At 35.7% G+C, this 22,072-nt stretch overlaps 1 protein-coding gene across 1 annotated transcript; it reads left to right on the top strand.

Moving 5' to 3' along the window:
- Nucleotides 1-1,561: 1,561 nt before the first annotated feature.
- On the top strand, nt 1,562-21,771 carry UFM1 (ubiquitin fold modifier 1). The gene is made up of 6 exons (XM_036746599.1): nt 1,562-1,722; nt 1,830-1,886; nt 13,870-13,927; nt 17,336-17,375; nt 18,480-18,512; nt 19,858-21,771. Coding segments are annotated over exons 1-6 (258 nt in total). The 5' UTR covers nt 1,562-1,720; the 3' UTR covers nt 19,926-21,771.
- The last annotated feature ends 301 nt before the right edge of the window (nt 21,772-22,072 follow it).

The raw sequence follows: 22,072 nt of genomic DNA on the forward strand, positions 1-22,072 counted from the left end.
TTATAGTCTTTTTATAACAGTGGTTGAACTTCATTCTGTGTGCTGGAATCAGAAGATTCTATATCCCAATCCAAGTGCTACTATTTGATTTCTAAATCTGGGTTTAGCTATGTGACCTTGAGCAAGTTACTTAACCTCTTGGAGCCTTTTTCCTTCTGTGAAAATAAGGAGAGTAGTAGACTAGATGATCTCCTCTATAAAGGTACAGGAAATAGAAAATGTACTTTCAGCTCATTCCACTTTGCATCTGCTGCTCTGTTTGGTTTTACAACTCCAGGAAACAAACTGGTGCCCCCACTCTCTACCTCTCTTCTTTTGTGTATTATCTACTCCCTCTCTTAGATTGTAAATTCCTTGAGGACAGGGGATGTCTTTTTACTAATTTTATCCCCAGCCCTTAGCATAGTGACTGGCACACAGTAGGTGCTAAATATATGTTTATTGGATTAAATTGGTTTAGAAAACCCGCAGATGAAGAATCACCTGTACTGATATACCACCATATGGATTTTCTCTGAAATTTATAGTCTCAAAGAGCTGTCAGGAGCATTAAGCGGCTAGGGTAACATAGGTGGGACTTGAACTCAGGTTGTCTTGGTAGTTAGGTTGGTTCTACCGCCCCATGCTGCCTTCACAATATACAACACAAAAAAAGTTATAAATAAGGCAACAGTTTTGGGACAGTGTTATTAGTAGGTAGCCTCTAGAGTTGAACAATTCACAAGTATTTACTGTGTAGCACAGACGAGGCTTAATTTGAAGTCGGAGAATTGAGCTCGAATCCTATCTATTCCAGTTTACCTAAAAAATGTGACGTCACTTGACCTCTCTGGCCTTCATGTCTTCATCTGCACAATGAGAGGGTTGGCCTAGCCGACCCCTAAGGTGCTGTGTAGCTCTAAATCTATGACTATGCGATCTACTCTGAGCTCAGCCCATTTCCAAGTGCCGGATATCTCCATGGGGGATACAACGGAAAAAGTCTTTGCCCTTCTTTACAACCCGACAATTTGGCCGCTGGAGAAGTAATGAGCCATACATCACGTGGAAAGGGAGGTGACAACCGCGGCAGCAATTCATGCGCTAGGGAGAAGTCTGGTGCCAGCAAAACAACCAGGCCTCACGGTCAGGGGAGGGCAGGTCAGCCTGGGGCTAACACGATTGGCTTGGAGGTGGATCAGAGGAATTGGTTGATTTGCCATCAGCCTACTGAGTCTCAGTTGTCCCCATTGCTCAGCGCAACTCCAGGAAATGGGCTACTTCCTCCTTTCTTCTAGGGAAGCTTTCTCCTAGGGAAGTTTCCTTCTCCCTCCCTAGGTCTTCCGCCCTGGGAGGGGTCAACCTCGGGCCCCGCCTCTCTGCGGCCTTCTAAGGAGATGCCTGACCTAAAACAGCCTCAGCGTATTATATTTGCGGGTTATTTGTCCCGGTACAGACCAAAGTACAGTCCTAAAAGCAGAAGGTCTAGGTTCTCCGAGTGGCCTCTCCCTCGGAGTGGCTGAGGAGCTGGATATTTTGGAGCCCCTTGTCAGGCAGGATCGTGGGCAGCCTCCAGGACGGAAGCCCCAGGTCCTCAGTTGACAGCGGAGGGAGACGTGGAACCACCGAGAGTGAGGAAGAGGAGGTCTGGGTTTTGCCTGCGGGGACTGCGAACAATTGAGCGGCAGAAGGGAACTGAGCACCGCCGTGAGGCTCTCTAAAGTCCAGCCACGGCCTCACTATGTGAGTGACCAGCTGACCCGACCCTCCCCCGCCCCTTCCCCAAGAGTCCTGGGGCCCTCTCCTCCGCCGCCTTTTTCTAACTTGCCTTCTGCTCTCTTTGCCTGCAGGTCGAAAGTTTCCTTTAAGATCACGCTAACCTCGGACCCGCGGCTGCCGTACAAAGTGTGAGTGACGTAGCGCCGGGGTGGGGGTGGCGCGACCCTTGTCTTTCTATATAAATCCCCATCTCCTCCCCCCCACCCCCTTAAGGCGATAATAGGGCGCAGTTGTAGTGGGGTGTGGTGACATTTCTCCTCTTCCACCCACCCCACCCCACCCCCGCCCCCTGCTATATCCAGATGTTAATGATGGGGATCCCAGGTTTAGGTCTCGGAGGGGATATCTCAGAATACTAGTCTAGATCTCCTCGTTGCACAGGGAAGAAAACTAAGCCCTAAGCGGGTAGGTTGTCTCTTTTACCAACCAGTGTTTACTAAGCACCTACTTTGTGCTAGACCCTGGGAGTACAATGACAGAAATGAAAAGGCCATAAAGAATCTAACTTTGGGGGGAGGTGGGGGAGGGAAGGGGGTTGTTTCATGAGCCAGCACTTTTTCCATTGATGCTAAGAAGACACCTCAACCCCTCCGAGTAGCTTTCTCAAAGGAGCCTGCAAAGATTAGTTTCAGTTGTTCTTTAGAGAATTATTTTTGCCACGACTGAAACTTTTTAGCTCTGTTTCCATAGGCAAGGCACTTGACTTCTCAGAACAATGAGTTGTTCATTTGCATTGATGGAGAGAGTTTCCACTTAGGATGTCTAACCGCAATGAAACCACAGCTCTGAACCATATGTTAGGCTCTGGATATGCAAAGATTGTTGTTCATCCTTTCTTTTGGAAGAGGAACAATGACATCAGGAGGGTGACTTGCAAGTGAATTAGTTTTAAGTGGGGCAGGGCTCTGTGCTAAGCATCAGCTTCACTCTCTTCTCCAGAGTCATTGGAGTCCAGTGGCAAAACATGGGTCAGAACCACTGGAAGTGGCCCCCGATATACAAAGACAAAAAGAATTAAAAGCCATTGTTGTCCTCCAGGAGTTTACATTCTCTCCACACTACTACCATCCCAGTCGCTCAGGTGCTCTAATCTTTAGCCTTATCTTTGACCTTTTTTTTTTGTCTTCTACCTTCTACCTCCTAAAGCTAGTTGAGTGTCAAGCTCTGTTCCTTCTACCTCAGAAATACAGATCAAATCTTGATTCTCCTCTCCATTGATACAGTGCCCTAGGCTAGTCTATCTATCCTTTCTGGTATGGACTGTTGGAAGAGCCTTCTAATGGGTCTCCCTGCTTACAGTCTGCTTTCTCCTGTCCTAGTCCAATGTTAATTCCTTCAGATCATAGACTACGTTTTTACTTTTTTATATGTCCTAAGCATCTATCACAGTACTTAGTAATGCTTATTAAATTGAGTTGGTTCTGTCTTCGTTATTGCTGCCGGAGTAATCTTCATGATGAACTACTATGGTCTCGTCATTCCCGTTCCCAGTTGCCTAATGAAATAAAGCAACTCCTCTTCCCTCTCAACAGAAACATTCAGGGGCCTCCATGGTCTGAGTCTAGCTTTACCTGGTCTGTTTCATTCTACGGCCTTTCCCTTAATCCACGGTCCAGACAGATTAGACAACTGTCCACCTATTTTTCTCATCTCATCTTATCCCATTTCTCATCCTTGACAGTCTTCCATCTGTTGAAGTCACTCCTTTGTGTCAAGGCCAAAATTAAATTCTCCATGAAATTTTCTCTAAGACTCCAGATGAAAGAAATCTTTCCCTCTTTAAGTTTCTCATAGCACTTTACCTTGCTCTCTTTTGTTTCTATCAAATTCTACTTTGTTTTATATATATTTGTTCAACGTGTAATATTCTCCTCCATTAGACTACAAGCTCTTTGAGATGAGAGATTGTGCTATTTTTCATCTTCTTATTCCCATCACCTGGTATAGTACCTACCATATTATCAGTGCTTAATAAGTATTTGTTGAATTTAAAGGTCCTCTTCCCTAAAGGGAAGCAAAGGATACTTTTAAGCTATGCATCATTCACCTAAAATTGTTTTGTTGGGCCACATAGTATGGTTTCATGGGAAAAAAATACATAGTTTTTATATGAGAAAACACAGATTTTAGTATGCTCATTCACCAACTGTGAAACCTTGAACAAATCACAAACTTTCTGAGCTTCAGTTTGCTAATATATATATATTTCATTGAAAGCAAAATCTTTATCTTTTTCAAATTTCTAGGGCCTAGTTTAATAGTAGATACTTAAAAAATGTCAGGTTGAATTATATAGAGACATACTGGAAACCCTTGAAGATTTTCCCAGATTCTTATGTAGAAGTGATTTATCAGTATATTAGATCCCAAAATATAGCTTCCTGAAATCATCCTTTAGTTTTATTGTGTTTTATTAAAATAAATTTTGGTACTATTGATTGTATTAAACGTGTTATATGTCAGATTTGAAAATGGTGCTGTCAATTAATCATCAGGAGATGGAATTCTACCAATCTATCTATATGTTCTCATCTGGTACACTTGCATTTTTGAACTGCCTGGCAGAAGATAGGGAATACAGTTATTCATTATCAAACAAAACAAAGAAATTGGTTTTAGTGGCATTGTACTTTGTTCTACTGTCACTAAGTTGAGGAGCCTCAGTGCTTTTGTATGATGTTCAGGTACTATGTTTCTATACAAATTAAATTGAAATTTTGTGTGCCAGCAAATAGAAAATACAACTTCTGGTTTTTCAAGATGAGATGCCTTAGGGGCACCTGGGTGACGCAGTGAGTAGAGCAGTGGCCCTGGAGTCAGCAGTACCTCAGTTCAAATTCGTCCTCAGACACTTGACACACTTTCTAGCTGTGTGACTTTGGGCAAGTCACTTAATCCCAATTGCCCTGCCTTCCCCCCTCAAAAAAACAAAACAAAATAAAATGCCCTAATTTTTTAAGCCCGGAAGTAATGTTGGTTTAGACTATAAACTTATTTGTAAAATTATTTTTATTTATTATTAGTTTGCTCCCTCTTCCTCCTCTCCTATCACTCATATGCTTTCTACCATTACCTCCTTCTTCACCCTGATTCAGATGTTAAGGCAGCCTTACTCCTTACTTACTTAACCTTTCTGCCTGCTTAGGTGATCCTCTTCCTTCCTGTTTCCCCTAATTGCCCTTTCTGTCATTCCCACTGGATATCACTCTTCATCTTTCTTTTTTTTTTTTAACTCTTATCATGTAAAATATTTACACATAAGCCCCTTTTGAAAAAAAAAGAAGCAAGAAAAATAAAGTGAAAAAAAAATACTTCAGTCTGCACTCAGAGTTTATTGCTTCCCTCTCTCTGCAAGTTGATAGTATTTTTCTTCCTGAGTCCTTCAGAATTGTTATCTTCCCAGGTTTTCCAGACCATACCCCTCCTCATTTCTTATAACACCATAGCATTCCGTTCCAGTCATATACCACAACTTGTTCAGCCATTCCCAAGTTGATGGGCATCCTCTCAGTTTCCAATTCTTTGCCATCACAAAAAAGAGCTGCTATATATTTTTTTGTATATATAAATCCTTTTCCTTTTTCTTTCATCTCTTTGGGGTATAGACCTAGTACTGGTTAGGGTTAATGGGTGTGCACAGTTTTATAGCTCTTTGGGCATAATTCAGAATTTTTGTCCAGAATAGTGAGAACAGTTCACAATTCCAACAACTGTGCATCTGTCCCTGTTTTTCCACATCCCCTATAACATTTGTCTTTTTTTTTTCTGTCATGTTAGCCAATCCAGTAGGCATGAGGTGGTCCCTCAGAGTTGTTTTAATTTGCATTTCTCTAATTTTTGGTGATTTAGAGTATTTTTTCATATAACTATTGATAGCTTTGATTTTTTTTTCTTCTGAATACTTCCTGTTCCTATCCTTTGACCATTTGTCATTTGGGAAATGGGTCTCATTTTTATTAGTTTGGCTCAGTTCCCTATGTAGTTGAGAAATGAAGCCTTTATCAAAGAAACTTGCTGAATTTTTTCCCCCAGTTTCTTACTTTCCTTCTAATGGACAGCGTTCGTTTTGTTTGTTCCATAACTTTTAAATTTAATGCAATCAAAATTGTCTATTTTGCACCCTCTCCCCCAGCCCAGTGATTTCTCTCTCTCATTTGGTCATAAACTCTTCCCTTATCCATAGATCCACAAAATTTTCCATGCTTCTGTAATTTGCTATCTTCCCTTATATCTAAATCATGTGCCCATTTTGACCTTATCTTGGTAAACGTTGTGAAATGTTGGTTTCTGCCATACTGTTATCCAGTTTACCTAGCAGTTTTTGTTTAATAGTAAGTTCTTGACCCAAAAGCTTAGATCTTTGGGTTTACCAAACACTAGATTATTATGGTTATTTACTTGTGTATATTGTGTACCTAATGTGTTCCACTGATCAGTCACACAATTTCTTATCCAGTAGCAAATTGTTTTGATGATTACTACTTTGTAATATGGTTTGAAATCAGGCTGCCTTTATTCCCTTTTTTTTTTTCATTGATTCCTTTGATATTTTTGACCTTCTGTTCTTCCATATGAATTTTGTTTATTTTTTCTAGCTCTATAAAATAATTCTTTGGTAGTTGGAGTGGTTTGACTCTGAATAAGTAAATTAATTTGGGTAGAATTGTCATTTTTATTATATTGTCTTGTTTTGCTCATGAGCGGTTAATATCTATTTGTTTAGATCTGCCTTTGTGCAAAAGTATGTAATTATGTGTAATTTGTGTAATTATGTTCATATAATTCCTTTGAGTTTCTCGGCAGATAGGCTTCCCAACTATTTTATACTGTCTTCAGTTACTTAAAATGTGATTTCTCTTTCTGTCTCTTCCTTCTGGGTTTTATTTATAATATATTGAAATGCTGGTGGTTTATGTGAGTTTATTTTCTGTTCTGCAACTTTGCTATAGTTAATTGTTCAATTTCTTTTTCTTGTCTTATTGCTATAGTTAGTATTTCTAGCATAGGATTGAATATTAATGGTGATAGTGGACATCCTTACTTCACCCTTGATCTTATTAGGAAAGCTTTTACTTTATCCCCCATTACAGATAATGCTGGCTCTTGGTTTTTGATAGATACTACTTATCAATTTAAGAAAAACTCCATTTATTCCCATGCTATCTAATGTTTTACATGGAATGGGTTTTGTATTTTATCTAAAGCTTTTTTTGCATCTCTTGATATAATGGTAGGACTTTTGTTGTTTCTCTAGCACTTAATTTTAATTTCTTCCCATCTACTGGCTCATTCTTTTCTGCCTACAAGCATGCCCACATCTCTCCCATCATGGAAAATCCCTCACCTGATCCTTCAATCCCTGGTGATGATCATTCTAACTCTCTTCTGCCTTTTGTGGCTAAACTCCTTGAAAAGGCCATCTACAACAATAGGTGCCTCCACTTTCACTCTCTTCTTAACCACTTGGCACTTAACCAATCTGGCTTCCAGCTTCATCATTCCACTGAAACTGCTCCCTCCAAAGTTACCAGGGATCTCTTAGTTGCCATATACAATGGCCCTTTCTTTATCTTCATTCTCCTTGAACTCTGCAGCCTTTGACATGGTTGATCAGTCTCTCTTCCTTAATACTCTGTCCTCTGTAGGTTTTTAGGACCCTACTCTTTCCTGCTTCATCTACCTATCTTTGGGTGATGCTTCCCCAGCTCACATCCACTAAACCGTAGACATCCCTCAGCACTCTTCTAGACCCTCTTCTCTTTTCCCTCTGTACTACTTCACTTGGTGACCTCAGCTTCCATAAACTTAATTTTCATCTCTAGTCTGATGATTCTTAAATCTGCCCGTCATACCCTAAACCTCCCTGATGTCCAGTCTTGCATCTCCAACTGCCTTTCAGACAGTTCAAACTGGATATCCAGTAGATATCTTAAACATGTTCAAAGTGAAATCATATCTTTCTCCTAAGCTCTTCCCACTCACCCTACCTTTCTTATTACCGTAGAAGACAACACCATGGCCCCAGCACTTCAGACTTGACACTTAGCAGTCATCAACTCCTCACCATCTCTCACTGCCCCTCTCATATCCAGTCTGTTGCCAAGTACTGTCAATTTTACCTCAGCATCAATCAAATAAATCCCCGTTCCTCTTTTGACAGTCACCACCCTGGTGCAGGCCTTCATCACTTCACACCTCTACTACTGCAATAGCCTACTTACTGGTGAGTCTGCCTGCCTCAAGTCTCAGCCAACTCCAATCCATATTCCATTCAGCCACTAAAGTGATTTTGCTAAAGTATGGTTACAACCATATAACTTCCCACTCAATAAACTCCTTTGATCCCCTCTTGCCTCCAGGATCAAATACAAAATCTCTGCTTGATATTCAAAGCCCTTCTTAATAATCCAACTCCCTCCTATTTTTCCAGTCTTCTTATACCTCATACTACCTTTCACATACTTACATTTACAGTTTCACAGATGAATATTTTCATCTAAAATCAGTGACATTTTATAATAGAACATCTCATTTTTAGGTATAATAACAAGTATTAATTCATTGGGACAACTGTGATTTTGGCATCTTAGTTCTTTTAAATTTGTCTGTGCCCTTCACCTTTTGTCACTGTCAGTCTCCTGGATACTTATTCTTCCTTTGGTTTCCACAAAACTAGCCACTTGGTTTTTTTTTTTTTTTCTACTTGTCTGATTACTTCTCCTTCTCCTTTGCAGAATCATATCTCCTACTCCCATAAACTTGGTGTCCCTTAAGTCTCTGTTCTCAACCCTCTGAGAACAATATAAAATCTTTTTTTAATCCATCCCTTTGTCTCCACTCATAAGGCCTCTACCCTAATTTAAACCATTGTCATCTTTCAACTAGTTCAGGGCTTGGCAAACTACTACTTAAAGACCAAATTTGACCTGCTGCCTGTTTTTGTATGGCATTGGAAACTAAGAATTTTTTTTTATATTTCTAAATAAAATTTTATTGGAAAATAGCCATGTTCATTCTTTTACATATTTTCTGTGGATGCTTTCATGCTACAAAGGCAGAGTTGAGTAGTGTGGTAGATAATTAGCAATAACTGATAAAACAATCCAAGCTACATGATTTATTAGTAAAACAGGTATAATAAACAGGTCAGGGGACTCCCCAGCCAATCCAAAGCCCCTGAATACAAACACAGATTTTTATGCATGAAAACCAATTAATCACATAAGACCAATTAATTAAAAGAAAACAATTAACCAAGATACAAGCTAGGTTACGTAATTAGGTGATTTGATGTCTAATTGTAGGAAAGATGAGGTGCCTTCCAAGTTGGGAGGGGAAGAGTGAACAGATATAATTCCCTGAAATGAGAAAAAGAGATGTTCTCCCCCAAATGTTTGTATTCAGTCAAAGGAATAAGGAAATAATAAATGATTGAGCAGTACAGGGCCAGTTTTCAGGCAAGACTCAAGGGTTGCTTGAGATGTATAATTATGAGAAAACTCCTTGTGTCAGGTATCTGTGTATCTAACTGGTCATTATAACCTAATGGGGTTACTAAGGGTCACTAAGCAACAGGTAGAGGTGGTCCAGCTTCCCAGCCATGCAGGACTAGGTTCAAATAATACAATAAAGTTTTCTTGCAGTTCTCGTAATTGAATAAAGTTTTCACATAAGACAGAAATTGGACTAGACTCCTAATTAAATAGAAAGGGAACTGAACTAGCTCCACAATTGAGTCATAAGATTGAGTCAGTGTGGTTCACTCAATTCCTTAATTCGCTCAGCAGTTGCAACAGAGCCCATATGTGTTTCTCTCATCAATTCTCACTGCCGCTCAGTGCACTACAAATTGAAGTGACACAGTTCTAACTCAACAGCATTTTCAGTGTCACCGTACTGCCACATTTTTTTTATTAGCAGTACATACCTATCATGTTGAAAAAAGAAAAGAAGAAAAAAAAAAGCTTTATTATAATTTTTTTAGTGCAAAGCTGAAACTGAAATTTTCTTAACTAGAATTACCCTCAGTCACTGTTAGCAAATACTTAATAGCTTTGGTAATTAGCTTTGCTGAGTATTTAATAATGTTTATAATGTTTCTTAATGAATCAGCCTAAAATTTCAGTACAAAATAGCACTTATATATGAAAATCATACTGCAGTAAAGTCAATTAAACAGCATTTAACATTATTTGAAGCACAAGTAATATCAGCCTGCTTTATACACCCTTTGCTGTTGAAAGTTAAAATAAGAAGGAACATCTCTATTCCCACACAGATTTGCAGAGGATCTGTTTCCTGAGCTCAGACTACAGTTCAAGGACAATTTTTCAGATCCCAATGCAAGTGCAAAAGAAATTTCCACATTTCAAAATCCATTTGACTGTGCAATTGAAGAGCTTCCACCTAACCTTCAATTGGAAGTAATTAATCTGCACTGTAATGGCATGCTACAAGGCATATATCAAGAGAAAAATCTCATAGAATTCTTTAAGTGCCTTCTAAGTAATGAATATATTTAATTAAAATCATATAATTGTAGATTGATATTATTACTTGGAAGTACTATTTGGAAAGACATTTTCAAAGATAATATATGTAAAATCTTATTATAGTTCAGCATTAACAGATGAACATTTGCAATTGATTTTGAAAAGAGGGAACATTAACTTTGGGTCCTAGTGAAGCACAATTTTATCCCTCCAAAAAGAAATCCATTTTTTTATTAGTAGTCCTGTGTTATTTTTAAAAATTATACTTTATTATTATTGTTGTTATTCATCAAGAAAAGTTCATGGAAATTTGTTTTCTCTGTGGTCAGGTACCAACATATTATCCTTCATTTTGTCTCTTGTCCTATAAAGCCTAAAATATTTACTATCAGGCCCTTGACCTAGATTATTGTATAAGCTTTCTAATTGGTTTCCCTCCTAATAGTCCCTGCCCTTCACCTAGGTGCCAAAATAATCCTCCTAAGGAACAGGTCTTAGAAATTAACCATGTAAATTTATCTGATTAAAAACCATCAGTGACTGTTGGTGGAACTGTAAATTGGTCCATCCATTCTAGAGAGTACTTCAGAATTATACTAAGAAATTGATTAAAATACTCTTTGACCCAGAGATTCCACAGGTAGGCATATACCCTAAGGAACTCAGTGACACAAAGAAATGTCCATTTACACCAGTATATTTACAGCTTCACTTTTTGTAAGAACTGAAAACAAAGTAGAGAAATGTCCATCCATTGGGGCATGGTTAAATAAGTTGTGGTATATTAAGATGATGGAATAGTATGTACTATAAGAAATGATGAATACAGAGAAGCATGGAAAGACATATATATACTAATACAAAGTGAAGTAAGTAGAACTAGGAAAAGAGTATATTTAGTGACTACTGTAACTGGACTGTAACATTGTAACTGGAAAGTACAAAAACAGGGCTGAAGCTGGATGCAGTGTAAAGCTATAATGCCCAAGCCTGTCCATGAAGAAGAGCTATGAGAAGATACCCATTCCAGCTTCTTACTAGAAATAGGGCTCCATGCGTATGGAAAACTGCATATAATGTTCAACTTTTTCAATATATCGGTTGGTTTTGTCACCAGAATAGTTTTAGGATATTGAGCAAGTCAAGCAGTTGAGTGCTTTAGCATTTTGGCCCAGGTTGGAATCTAGGACTCCATTCCTGACCACTGAGTGAACTGGCCTTGAAAAAGGAAACTTCTAGCACTTTGTATCCCAAGTTGCTTGGGAGCTAAATATTTGATGGCTTTTTTTTTTTTGCACTGTTACAGATAATTTCTTCTTTCTAAATTCTTCCTCTCTCCCCCATTTGAAACAAAACAACTTCTCCCTTGTAGCAAGTAAGTCAAGCAAAACAATCCACACACGTCATGTCCAAAAATATGTATCTCAATCTGTTCCTTAAACCCCACACTTCTTTTGTCAGGCAGTACATATTAAAAAATAATTAAGTAAAATATATAGTTTTAATTATTGGACATTTTATACATAGGAAAAATAAATTGTATTATCTAGGTCTGCAAATGTCATTTCCCTGCAGTGGGAAGAGGTGTTTTCTAAGTTAGTGGGATCTTTCCATTAATATGGAAAAAATGTTTAATGGCCCTAATATAATTATGCATAATTTAATATAGTACTTTATTTTAAAATTTTTAATGTGATGAGTTTTTGTTAAACCAGTACTGAAATAAGACTCATTTTTAAAAAAAAAACTCTATTGGATTATTATCATTCTCTTAATAACAAATATGAAAAATTCTATAAAAATCTCAGCATTATCAAGTCAAAACTTGAAATTTTAGAAAACCAAAGTTAGCAAATACAATTGTACAACCATAAATAGAAATACCAAGTATATTAGAATGCACATTTTTTTAATTGTGGTATAAGAAATGGTGAAAAGGATGGATTCAGAGAAGCCTGGGAAGCAAAGTGAAAGTGAAGTTGGCAAAACCAGAAAAGTTCATACAAAAATTACAACATTATAAAAGAAAAACAACTTTGAAAGGCTTAAGAGCTTTGATCAATTCAGTGACCAACCATTACTCTGGAGGAATGAAGATGAAGCATGTTAAACATGACAGAGAGGTGGGGGACTGGAGGGCCAGTTTGATATAGACGTTTTTGGATATAGCCAATGTGTAGTTTTGCTTAGCTGTCTTTTTTTTTTTTTTTTTTTGCAAGGGTCCCTTCCCCCTCACTTTGGGGGGGGGGAATTTGGGAGGGAGAAGGAGAATATCAACAGGAATAGCAGGAAAGAAGGAAGAGAGGAACAAAGAAAGGAAGGAAAGGAAAGAAGGTCATTGTAGCATTTTTTTAAATGAACAGAATAAAAGGGAACTGAAAAACTTTTCCCCTCTTTATTCGTTGTAATACGAAATTGCTGGAGGTAGAGGGTAAATAAGCAGAACACATTGGGAAATACATGTAAAAGTGAAAGCTATCAACAAAATTTCATTTTTAAATTCCTTCCATGGATCCCAGTCATCTCTAGGAAAGAGTACAAACTGAAGATTGGCATTTAAGGGCTCCAAGACCCAGCTCTAGCCAACCTCTTTGACTTAAACTTGAGTGTTGTTATTCCCCTTTAAGTGGTCTTCATTCCAGCCAAAATGGCTTAGTATCTGTTCACTGACATCAATATGCCATCTTCCATCTCTGCTCATGTGCACAAACCCTTCCTCAATCCTGCGGTATTCTACTTCCTCCTCTCAGCTTCTCTGAATCCTTATCAGTTCAAGGGCTACTCCTACAGAAGCCTTTCCTGATCATTACCCTCAAGATATCAGTGCATCCTGTCTCCTAATATTAGAAAACTTTGATCTTTCCTTTGTTCTTTTTCTCTCCCTGCTCCTTTTAGAGGCAGGGATGGTTCGTTGTTTTTTTTTTCTTTGCAGCCATAGCACCTAGCTCCTCTACACTCCAGGTGTTTTGTAGGTATTTGATGAATTGCATAATTTTTTGAAGTATTCATTAAGCATAAAACTTCATAACATTCTCTATTTAATAGTAATACTAATCCTAATGCAGATAAAATCCTAGTTAAAAGATACTTGATGCTTAATTTAGTAAGTTAAAAGCTATTTCCAAATTCTCTTCTACAAAGGGGCTTGGAACCCAGGGTGCCAGAAATTTCCTTTTACCTGTTCAGAGTTTAGAAAGAGTCCTGGGTTCTAAGCTATGCGTAAAATACTAAAGTATTGCTTGATTAATTGAATGCCCTAAAAAAAAGTACATTCAACAATTTGAAACCTAATACTAGAGCCAAATAATTGCCCAGTATTAGGGGTTTATTTTTTTAGATATGCTTTATCATTGACTAGTCTTCCCCTTACTGTTTTTTGAGTAGATTTGTCTGTTGCAACAATAGAAAAGTGAGGATCATTAGTGGCCAAGGGCCACTGTCCTTACTTTTTAATAAAACAGGTTGAATTTTATTTATTTAAAGTGAAAGAATATTAAAGTCAAGTTGGAGTATTGGTTGTCGTCGTTCAGCAGAACTCTCTGACAATTCCATCTGAATATGCTGTAACAGCTGAAATGAACTGTGCACATTTTCCTAATCCGTTGCTCTTTCCTTGCAGACTCAGTGTTCCCGAAAATACTCCTTTCACAGCAGTCTTAAAGTTTGCTGCAGAAGAAGTAAGTGTAAAATCATCATTAGTAAGCATAGGTTATTGCCTTCATCTTATAAATTAGGTAATAAAGTAATCAGTAGTGGAAAGAGCACTAGACTGGAAATAAGGATCTATGGGTTCTAGTCTTGCTCTGCTGAACTAGTAGTTTAACCACAGACAAGTCATTGAACCTCTTTTAAGTCTGTTTTCTCATTTGTCAGATGGCAGTCTTTAAGATCTCTTTCAGTTCCAAAATTCTGTGATTGTCAAAGACAATGATTATTAATGAAAACTTTGAAATTAGAAAAGAGGTCATTTTAATTAAGTACTTTATTTTTAAAAATTCATGTGTGTCTTTTGACTTATCTGGCCAGAGAACTAATACTTGTTAAAATCATAGCAGAGAAGTGTAAATAATATATTCACGGATTATTTTACTAAAATGGTCTGCCTAAATTAGAGTTATTTATAAATATGATCTTCAATTTTAGAATACGATTCAGCCATTACTTCATTTTCTTACCTGATGAGGGAATAAAGTCTTAATTATTAGTCTTGACAATAGAAGTCTAACAATAGGAGTCTAACAACTGTAAATCTTTTTAAACTGTTAATTTTATAGGATATCACTAATATCCTATACTAATTTATAAGATATTACCTTGTTTTAACATGTTTTCAAATAGTAAACAATATAATTACAAATTCAATTTGGAATAAATGGACATTTATTTTTTTCAAAATTTGAATAAAAAATACAATTTAGTTCCTTGAGAACAGGGACTGTTTTAAGTTTGTCTTTGTATCCTCAGCACCTAGCATAGTTCCTTACACATAATTGGTGCTTAGTAAATGTTTGTTGAGCTAAATTTCATTATATGGTGTGTCCTTTGCAGATTCTTCAGTTTGAGGTGATTGGTGGTTATGTAATACTGCCATGTTTAGCTTATAGATTATTTATGTTTTGAGCATATCAGTTCTGTTGTCTCTCTTGAAGATCTCACAGCTAGGTGGCACAGGGGATAGACTACTGTTCTTGGAGTCAAGAAGACTGAGTTTTATCCTGCTTCAGACACTTAATAGGTGACCCAGGGAAAGTCACTTGAACTCAGCCTCAGTTACCTCATTTGTAAAATAGAAATAATAATAATAATAGCACCTTCCTCACAGAGTTGTTGTAAAGATTAAATGAGATAATATAGGTAAAACATTTTGAAGTGCTATGTAAGTGTTAGCTTATAGATAGCCTGTGTTGTATGGCACATGTGCCTGTAATAGAAGATATTGTTATATATGTGAAATTCTTTCACTGATTGAAGAGCGACAATAGAACCCAATAAAACGAATTTCCTCAAAAAATTAAGAGCTACATTAGACACTGGAAAATTCAAAACACTAACATATTAGACCAAATAGTGAAGACTGCTCATGAAGGTAAATGACATCAGAGTAAATGAGATGACCTTGTAGAATGGGATGTATCAAGTGCTTGGAGCTTATGATATGGGCAAAAAATAGGTTTAGTGTGAGTGAGATTATGTGTGTTGGGGGGAGGCAGGGAGGGAGCTGGAAGGATAGAAGAATATATACTGAGGATATTACCTAGTTTTAACATGTTTTCAGAGTCAAAGTGGAACTTTAAATTTCCAGATGTTGGAGGTAATTATTAATTCCCACAAATAATGAAGCCTGATGTGTAATGATGTAAGTGAATGTAGATTCAGTGGGATGGAGGAGGTGATTAAATTTAGTGACCTGAAGGCCAGTAAATGATGCCGACAAAGGTGGAAATATGGAGGTATGTATAGATTGTATGACTTCAGAAGATAAAAGGTCCCTGAGAAATGTTGATAGAAGAAAGGACCTCAAAGTAACCAGAGAGGAGAGAATATGCACAGCCTTCCACTTAGTGGTGTGAGTTATGGATGTTGGGATAATTGGTTTCCAATGAAGAGAATTTTAAGGAATGTAGCATATTTAGCACAATGGAATAAATGCTTTATTGAATAAATGGGTCCATGAGGTGGATTACAACATAGACAAATTAGGTAGGAATGGACCTTGGGAGGAGTAGGGCTAACTAAAATAGTGATGATGATTCAGAAAGAGATGATTTGGACACACCACAAGCACCTAGTATTACAGAGAATATTAAAAGGGATTAGAACAAAAGACAGATTGCTCCTACATGCTCTATAGGTGGAACATAAACGGTAGAGTACTTTCAGAATCATTTGGATAGTTTCATCCTCATATTTGACTTATTATTGAGAGTGTCTTCAGATGAAGACAGAAGAATTGGGGTAATGGGACAAGTAGCTGATAATTTGGGGGTCTTTGTGATGTCATGAAGTCTCAACCCCAGATGTGTTGTGACTAGTACACCCAATTTTATGAAATTTAGACTATTGTAATCAAGTACTGAGATTCAGAGAAGTGATCAGAGAGCCAGAGAAGAGATTGTGGTATCATTGAAAAAGAAAGTAAAGAAACGGCCTGGGCAATGGAGGAGAGGAGTAGAGGAAGAAATCATAAAAATGTTCTCTACTGAGGATGACATTGTTGCTTCAAAAGTACTTATAGTGGTTTTTTTTTTTTTCCAATTTGACTGTTACTGCCTTACCTCATTCCTAGAAAGAAAAAAAAATGGCAATGTTTGCTTTTCTTTTAATAACTATGGAACACATTGCCAAGAACTAGTATCAGCTTCCCACACAGGTAAGACTCAGAAAATTGTATGGCCTTTGCTTAAAATGAATGCGATTTAAGAAAGTGAGACTCAGTAGGGTTACTAAGCTGCTTTTATAATCCAGGTTTTATAAACCTGAAATGGCTATTGAAGTTCACTTAAGTATTTGAGCAAATTTCTGTGTGACTTCACTTATAACTTTAAAAAGGTGTTTGGCAAAAATGTGAAAAGTACTTTAATTATATATCAGATTTAGAAGACTTTTGACTTTTCCTTTTATATAGTATTTATTGTTTGAAATTTGAGATTTTAAAGCAAATTGTGTTGTAACTAAGGAAAATGTGCAGCATTAGGAAAATAATTTATATATATTACATTAATCTCTAACAGATAAATAGTAAGCACAGTTTTACTTTTATTTAAAACTTGAATTTCCAAAGCAGTACAGATGGTCTACATAATTGTAGTTATTTTTACATGTATACATACACACCAGTTACTCTTACAAACCAGCAGATAATAAAACTAAACCTTTCAGATGTCAGCTATCCAATAAGATTGATATTTAGAGAACATGAAAAGTCTTTGGTATGTGCAAATTAAAACATTTTCTCTATTAAATTCTGTAGTTCTGGTTTTCAGTTACAGGATTTTTTATTTGTACACTACAAATAATTGTTATTATCACAGATTTTAAGGTGATTTAAGTTTGTAAAAATGATTTTTGCCATTTCTCTCCTTTAGTTTAAAGTTCCTGCAGCAACAAGTGCTATAATCACAAATGGTAAGAGTTCTTTTTAAAATCACATATTATAACAACTACAGCGAATGAGTAAGAAGAGGCACAATTTATTTAAATTGACTCAAAACATACACTCTTCTAATCCATGTAAGCATCACTGTATTATTTATTGATGTAAAGGATAAGTACAGGAATCGCAGAAGTCTAGAAAAAGGTTTAATCATTTCTCAAGTCCTTCCACTCTTTTGGCACAGTTCAGTTAATTTTTAAATGCTTTGTGACCCCATTTGAAAATACTGGATTGCTGTGGGAAACCTCAGTTGAGGCAGTTCATTTTGCCATTTGGCATGTTTCTTTCATAATTGAAACTGTATCATGAGTTAGATTAGAAGGTTGCTCTTCTGCCACTTTGTCCTTTATGGCCCTATGAGGAAAAGCTACCAAAAAACTGATTAGTAGAAAAGGCTCAGGAGAGTGTTTAACCAGTTTTCAAAAATAGCATGGAAAATTTTATGTGTAGTAGTGAGTAGTTTAATTTCCACTGAGTACAGGGTAAGAGAGAAAAAGCTTGGCCTGCATTTGGAAGGATTTAGTTAGGTTTTAGAAAGAACTCATGGTAACAATTGAAATACTCTTTATATCAAATATTGCATCACATATTTCTGTCAAATATTGGAATCTTTTTTGGAAATATTCAGAAAAGGCTAGACTACTCTTCTTGTGATTCAAGGAATTGATGTACATAACTTTGAAGTCTCTTCTACCTGTAAGATTCAGTACCTGAGAGGACTATTGAAATGATAATTTAATTATCAAAAGAGCTTTCAGCTTCTTAGAATAAAATTACTATGTATAAGTTGTTACCGTACATTGTAAGATATAAGTTTAGAATTTCTTTTGTGCAACTTAATTGTTTCTGTAATTGACAGAAGACCCAACCCAGCAATAGCTATAAATATATAATCATAATTAATTTTAGCAATTAGGTGATTACCTGCAAGATGAATATTTATGTTTTTTTGTTTAATTTTTTTTGTCTTTGTTTATATACCTAGTAAAGCTATTTTAGCAGTAAATCTACTGTAGATACTTGGAAACTTGGTCTAACTAGATACATTCCATCTGATTTTAAAAACTGTTTTACAGATGGAATAGGAATAAATCCTGCACAGACTGCTGGTAAGTGTCCGAAAATTCTACTTGAAAATGCTTAGTAGTTTTACTTTTTATTGATATCAGATATGCTTTTGGACAACTATTTTGTAACCATTAATTCTTTTTACAGGACTCTTTTACTTTTTGTCCATATTAACTTATTTCATTGTGTACATTATTACGTATATGGAATTTAGCCTTTTAATCAAATTCATCTATATGTTTTAAAAGACAGAAAGGAAACATAGCTAAAGCATGTGATTCTACACCAAATAAAATTCCTGTCAGGTTGCTTATCACCTAAGGAGTCTAACAAATGTCAGCTTGCATAGCAGGGACACGATATAGTTGTGTCTGCATATTTATATATCCACCAGTAGATACATTTAAATCTATAAAAATTATCATATATGCTTTAGTTTATAAAGAAATATAATAAGTTTAATAGGTAACTTTGTTAGTTTTACACTTTTAAAAAGTCTAGCTATTGTGTTTGTCAAAATTAGCATGCCTGACATTTCATAATGTCTTTGGCAGCAGTCATTTAAAAATAATTAACTTTATGTAATGAAATGTTTTAACTACTTTAAGTTCTATCCTGAATTTAAATGACTATTTAAATAAAACAACGCTTTATGATTCAAGCAGAACAATTTACAATTTTTAATTACTGTTCATTTAGCCATTGTTTTCAGTTTTAAGTAAATGATGTCATTAAAATGAATCATTTTTATAAAATTGAAAGGTCTAAAAATCTAATTTTCCTTATTATATAGATATTTTAAAAGTTACTGGTAGAAATCAATTAATTCAAATTTTAAACTAAAAATAGTTCATTTGTATTAATGTCTATGGCAGATAAAATGTATGCTACCTGATATTATGTAAAAATTCACTGATGCACAAAATACGAGATGAATAAAAATATCTCCATTGGCAGTCATTCAATTATTGAGGAAGATTCTAAACTATTTCCATATTTCTTACAGTTTAAGTTTATTTTCCTACTCTTCAGTTTGTTTTTTGTTGTCATAAATAAAGGATTCATAATTTAATTAATTCACACGTGTGGGTTTTTGAGTTAGTCCTTTAGTTTTTTCATCCCTGGTATTTCTGCTTTAAATTGCTAAGTATTTGATGGACTGTGACAGTGTGGGAAGAACTAAAAAAATCTGTGGATAAAATCAGTCTTTTAATATATCAAAATAAGAATAAGACAATTTCATATGATTATCTTGACTTAAAATGTACTATTTCATTAATGATTATAAAATCTTCTGTTTTGATTTTAGCTTGTTGTTTTTAGTGCTTATGCAACATAAAACTTCACCTTATATGCATATCTAACTTTGTTTTTCCTTTTGTTTAGGGAATGTTTTCCTAAAGCATGGCTCAGAACTACGAATAATTCCTAGAGATCGTGTGGGGAGTTGTTAATTTCTGCTGAATGGAAATTTACCATTATCTTTCCTAATAAACATTGATATTTATTTTGTAATATTGCATTCGGACTATCTACAATTTTATGTACCTACTCCTATAAGGACACTGACCGTTTACATTAAAGAAGGAATACATCCCATGAATAAAACAGCTGCCTTAAGAAAGAAGCCAACCTCTCCTCTGCTACCTCATTATGTTTATGAAAGGAGTTTCAATTTCATTTTAAAATAGAAAGATGATATTACCAGTAAAATAAGAAAATGAAAATTTCTTGTTTAAAATCATATGTCAACTATAGAGTAAATTATTTCCTGAATTGCAAATAAGAATGGCCAGAGAACATAGAAAGAGGTGAATAAATGTGCATTTTACATACAATTTAAGATAAGAACATGACTTGACTAACACATAAATATTTGTGTTTATTATCATTTGGGTTTTCTAGGTTTCAGTTGACTCCAGTATTTCATTTGGATTTCCAGGTAACTCAGAAGTACCATCAATTGAACAATATGAACTTATTCTAATTATGGAAAATGACATCTCACATTAGCTAGTCTACCGGTGTTCCTGTAGAATTGGATATAGTAGTGGGAATTTAAATACATCTGTGGCTGAGTTATATCCCTCCATAAGTATATTCTGAGAACTCTCATATAATCATCTTTGATGTGGATAATTCTGCATTGAAATCTGAAAGGGAATGAATATCATTGAGAAGACCTGAAATTGCACAAAGCTCAAGGAAGTGCTGTCATCTACCCTTTAGTGTACTGAAGCCAAAGTTCAAGGAGGCTGGCAGGGAAAAAGGAGACAGTTTAAGCACCATGATCACTGACCATAGAAAAGTCAAGGTAAAACCGAAGTGATAGGAAAGAAAGAAAGGAGCAAGCCATATAAGAGATAAGAAGTAACATCACAGTGACCTACAAAATCCAGAAGGAATGAGAACGGGTGCCAAAAGGGTTGAAATGAAAAAGCAGCAACAGAGTGGAGAAGAAAAAAGTTAATACTAGATTATGTAAACAAGCAGCAGAAGAGAGCCAAGTATATATTCTTTTAACTACTATAGAGGATAAAACATGGCTTTCCAGAAACCTATAAGGAAAAGAAGAGATAAACCCTTAAAAGAAAGAAATGGGTTGTAATAGGAAAGCATTAACACATGTATGATGTGTGTTATGTATGTTGGCCCATGTACATCGTATGAAATCAAGGTTCAGAAAAAAAAGCAGCTTAAGTTATTTGTTACTTTGTGGTAGAACGCAGCTGGCGTACACAGCTGTGTTTAGCAAATGCATAAATTAGCACCCCTAAACCAAGTTTTCTATGATTTGTTTTCAGGGATATCATCCCATGATACTCCAGTTTCTGGCCTAATGCTCATTGAAAAAGCAAAAGATTCTTACAAAAAATGTAACTTAGCTAGCCATGTGTATTTTCTGAAGAATGTTTTTTGGTATTGTAAAGTTATATGTGGCACTAGAAAGCTGGATTTGATTGATCTTAATTATGACTAGGGCACAACAAGATTCTTAGCCATCACAATGTGGTCAGCTTAGTAAAGGCAGTAAAATTAAGACAAAAAAAGTGAACTATTATATTTTTTAAAGGTTTTTACCTAGAAGAATTAAACATTAGCCATTAGTTATACAGACCCATACCCTAAGCATTCCAATTAATAAAGGTTTTACTTTAGTATTTTTCATAAGTCAAAATATGCTTGCATTTATGTGCTGCAGAAAAAATAAAATGGTGCAATGAAATAATTTACATTATTAGGTTTTAATTTGTTAATATTTGTGTATCAAATTCTCATTAAAGGTAAATTACAGCAAAACTTGTGTTTCTTTTTCATTAAACACATTTATATTTTTTCTCTTTAATAAGATGTGATTTAGAACTAAGTAGAATTCTTCTGATGACTTAAGTTCCCAATTTAAAAATTAAGCAAATTTAATGCTTTCTGAAAGTGTTATATCTACCTTGTGTTCTAACAAAGAGGACCCTTTTACCTGACATATTTATCAAATTGTTTCGGCCTACTGTTGAAAGAGAAGTTATCTCTGGCTAATGTGCTAAAAAATTTTTTGAGTATGTTGTTTTGTTTTGTTTTTCCCATGAAAGTAGACTTTAGAGAA

This window comes from Trichosurus vulpecula, chromosome 2 (genome assembly GCF_011100635.1).
Source record: "Trichosurus vulpecula isolate mTriVul1 chromosome 2, mTriVul1.pri, whole genome shotgun sequence".
Classification (NCBI taxonomy): domain Eukaryota; kingdom Metazoa; phylum Chordata; class Mammalia; order Diprotodontia; family Phalangeridae; genus Trichosurus; species Trichosurus vulpecula.

Coding starts and splice junctions, on each gene's coding strand:
- UFM1 (XM_036746599.1), top strand. Junction 13,928..17,335: donor TAAAGTTTGCTGCAGAAGAA/GTAAGTGTAAAA, acceptor TCTCTCCTTTAG/TTTAAAGTTCCTGCAGCAAC. Junction 18,513..19,857: donor AAATCCTGCACAGACTGCTG/GTAAGTGTCCGA, acceptor CCTTTTGTTTAG/GGAATGTTTTCCTAAAGCAT.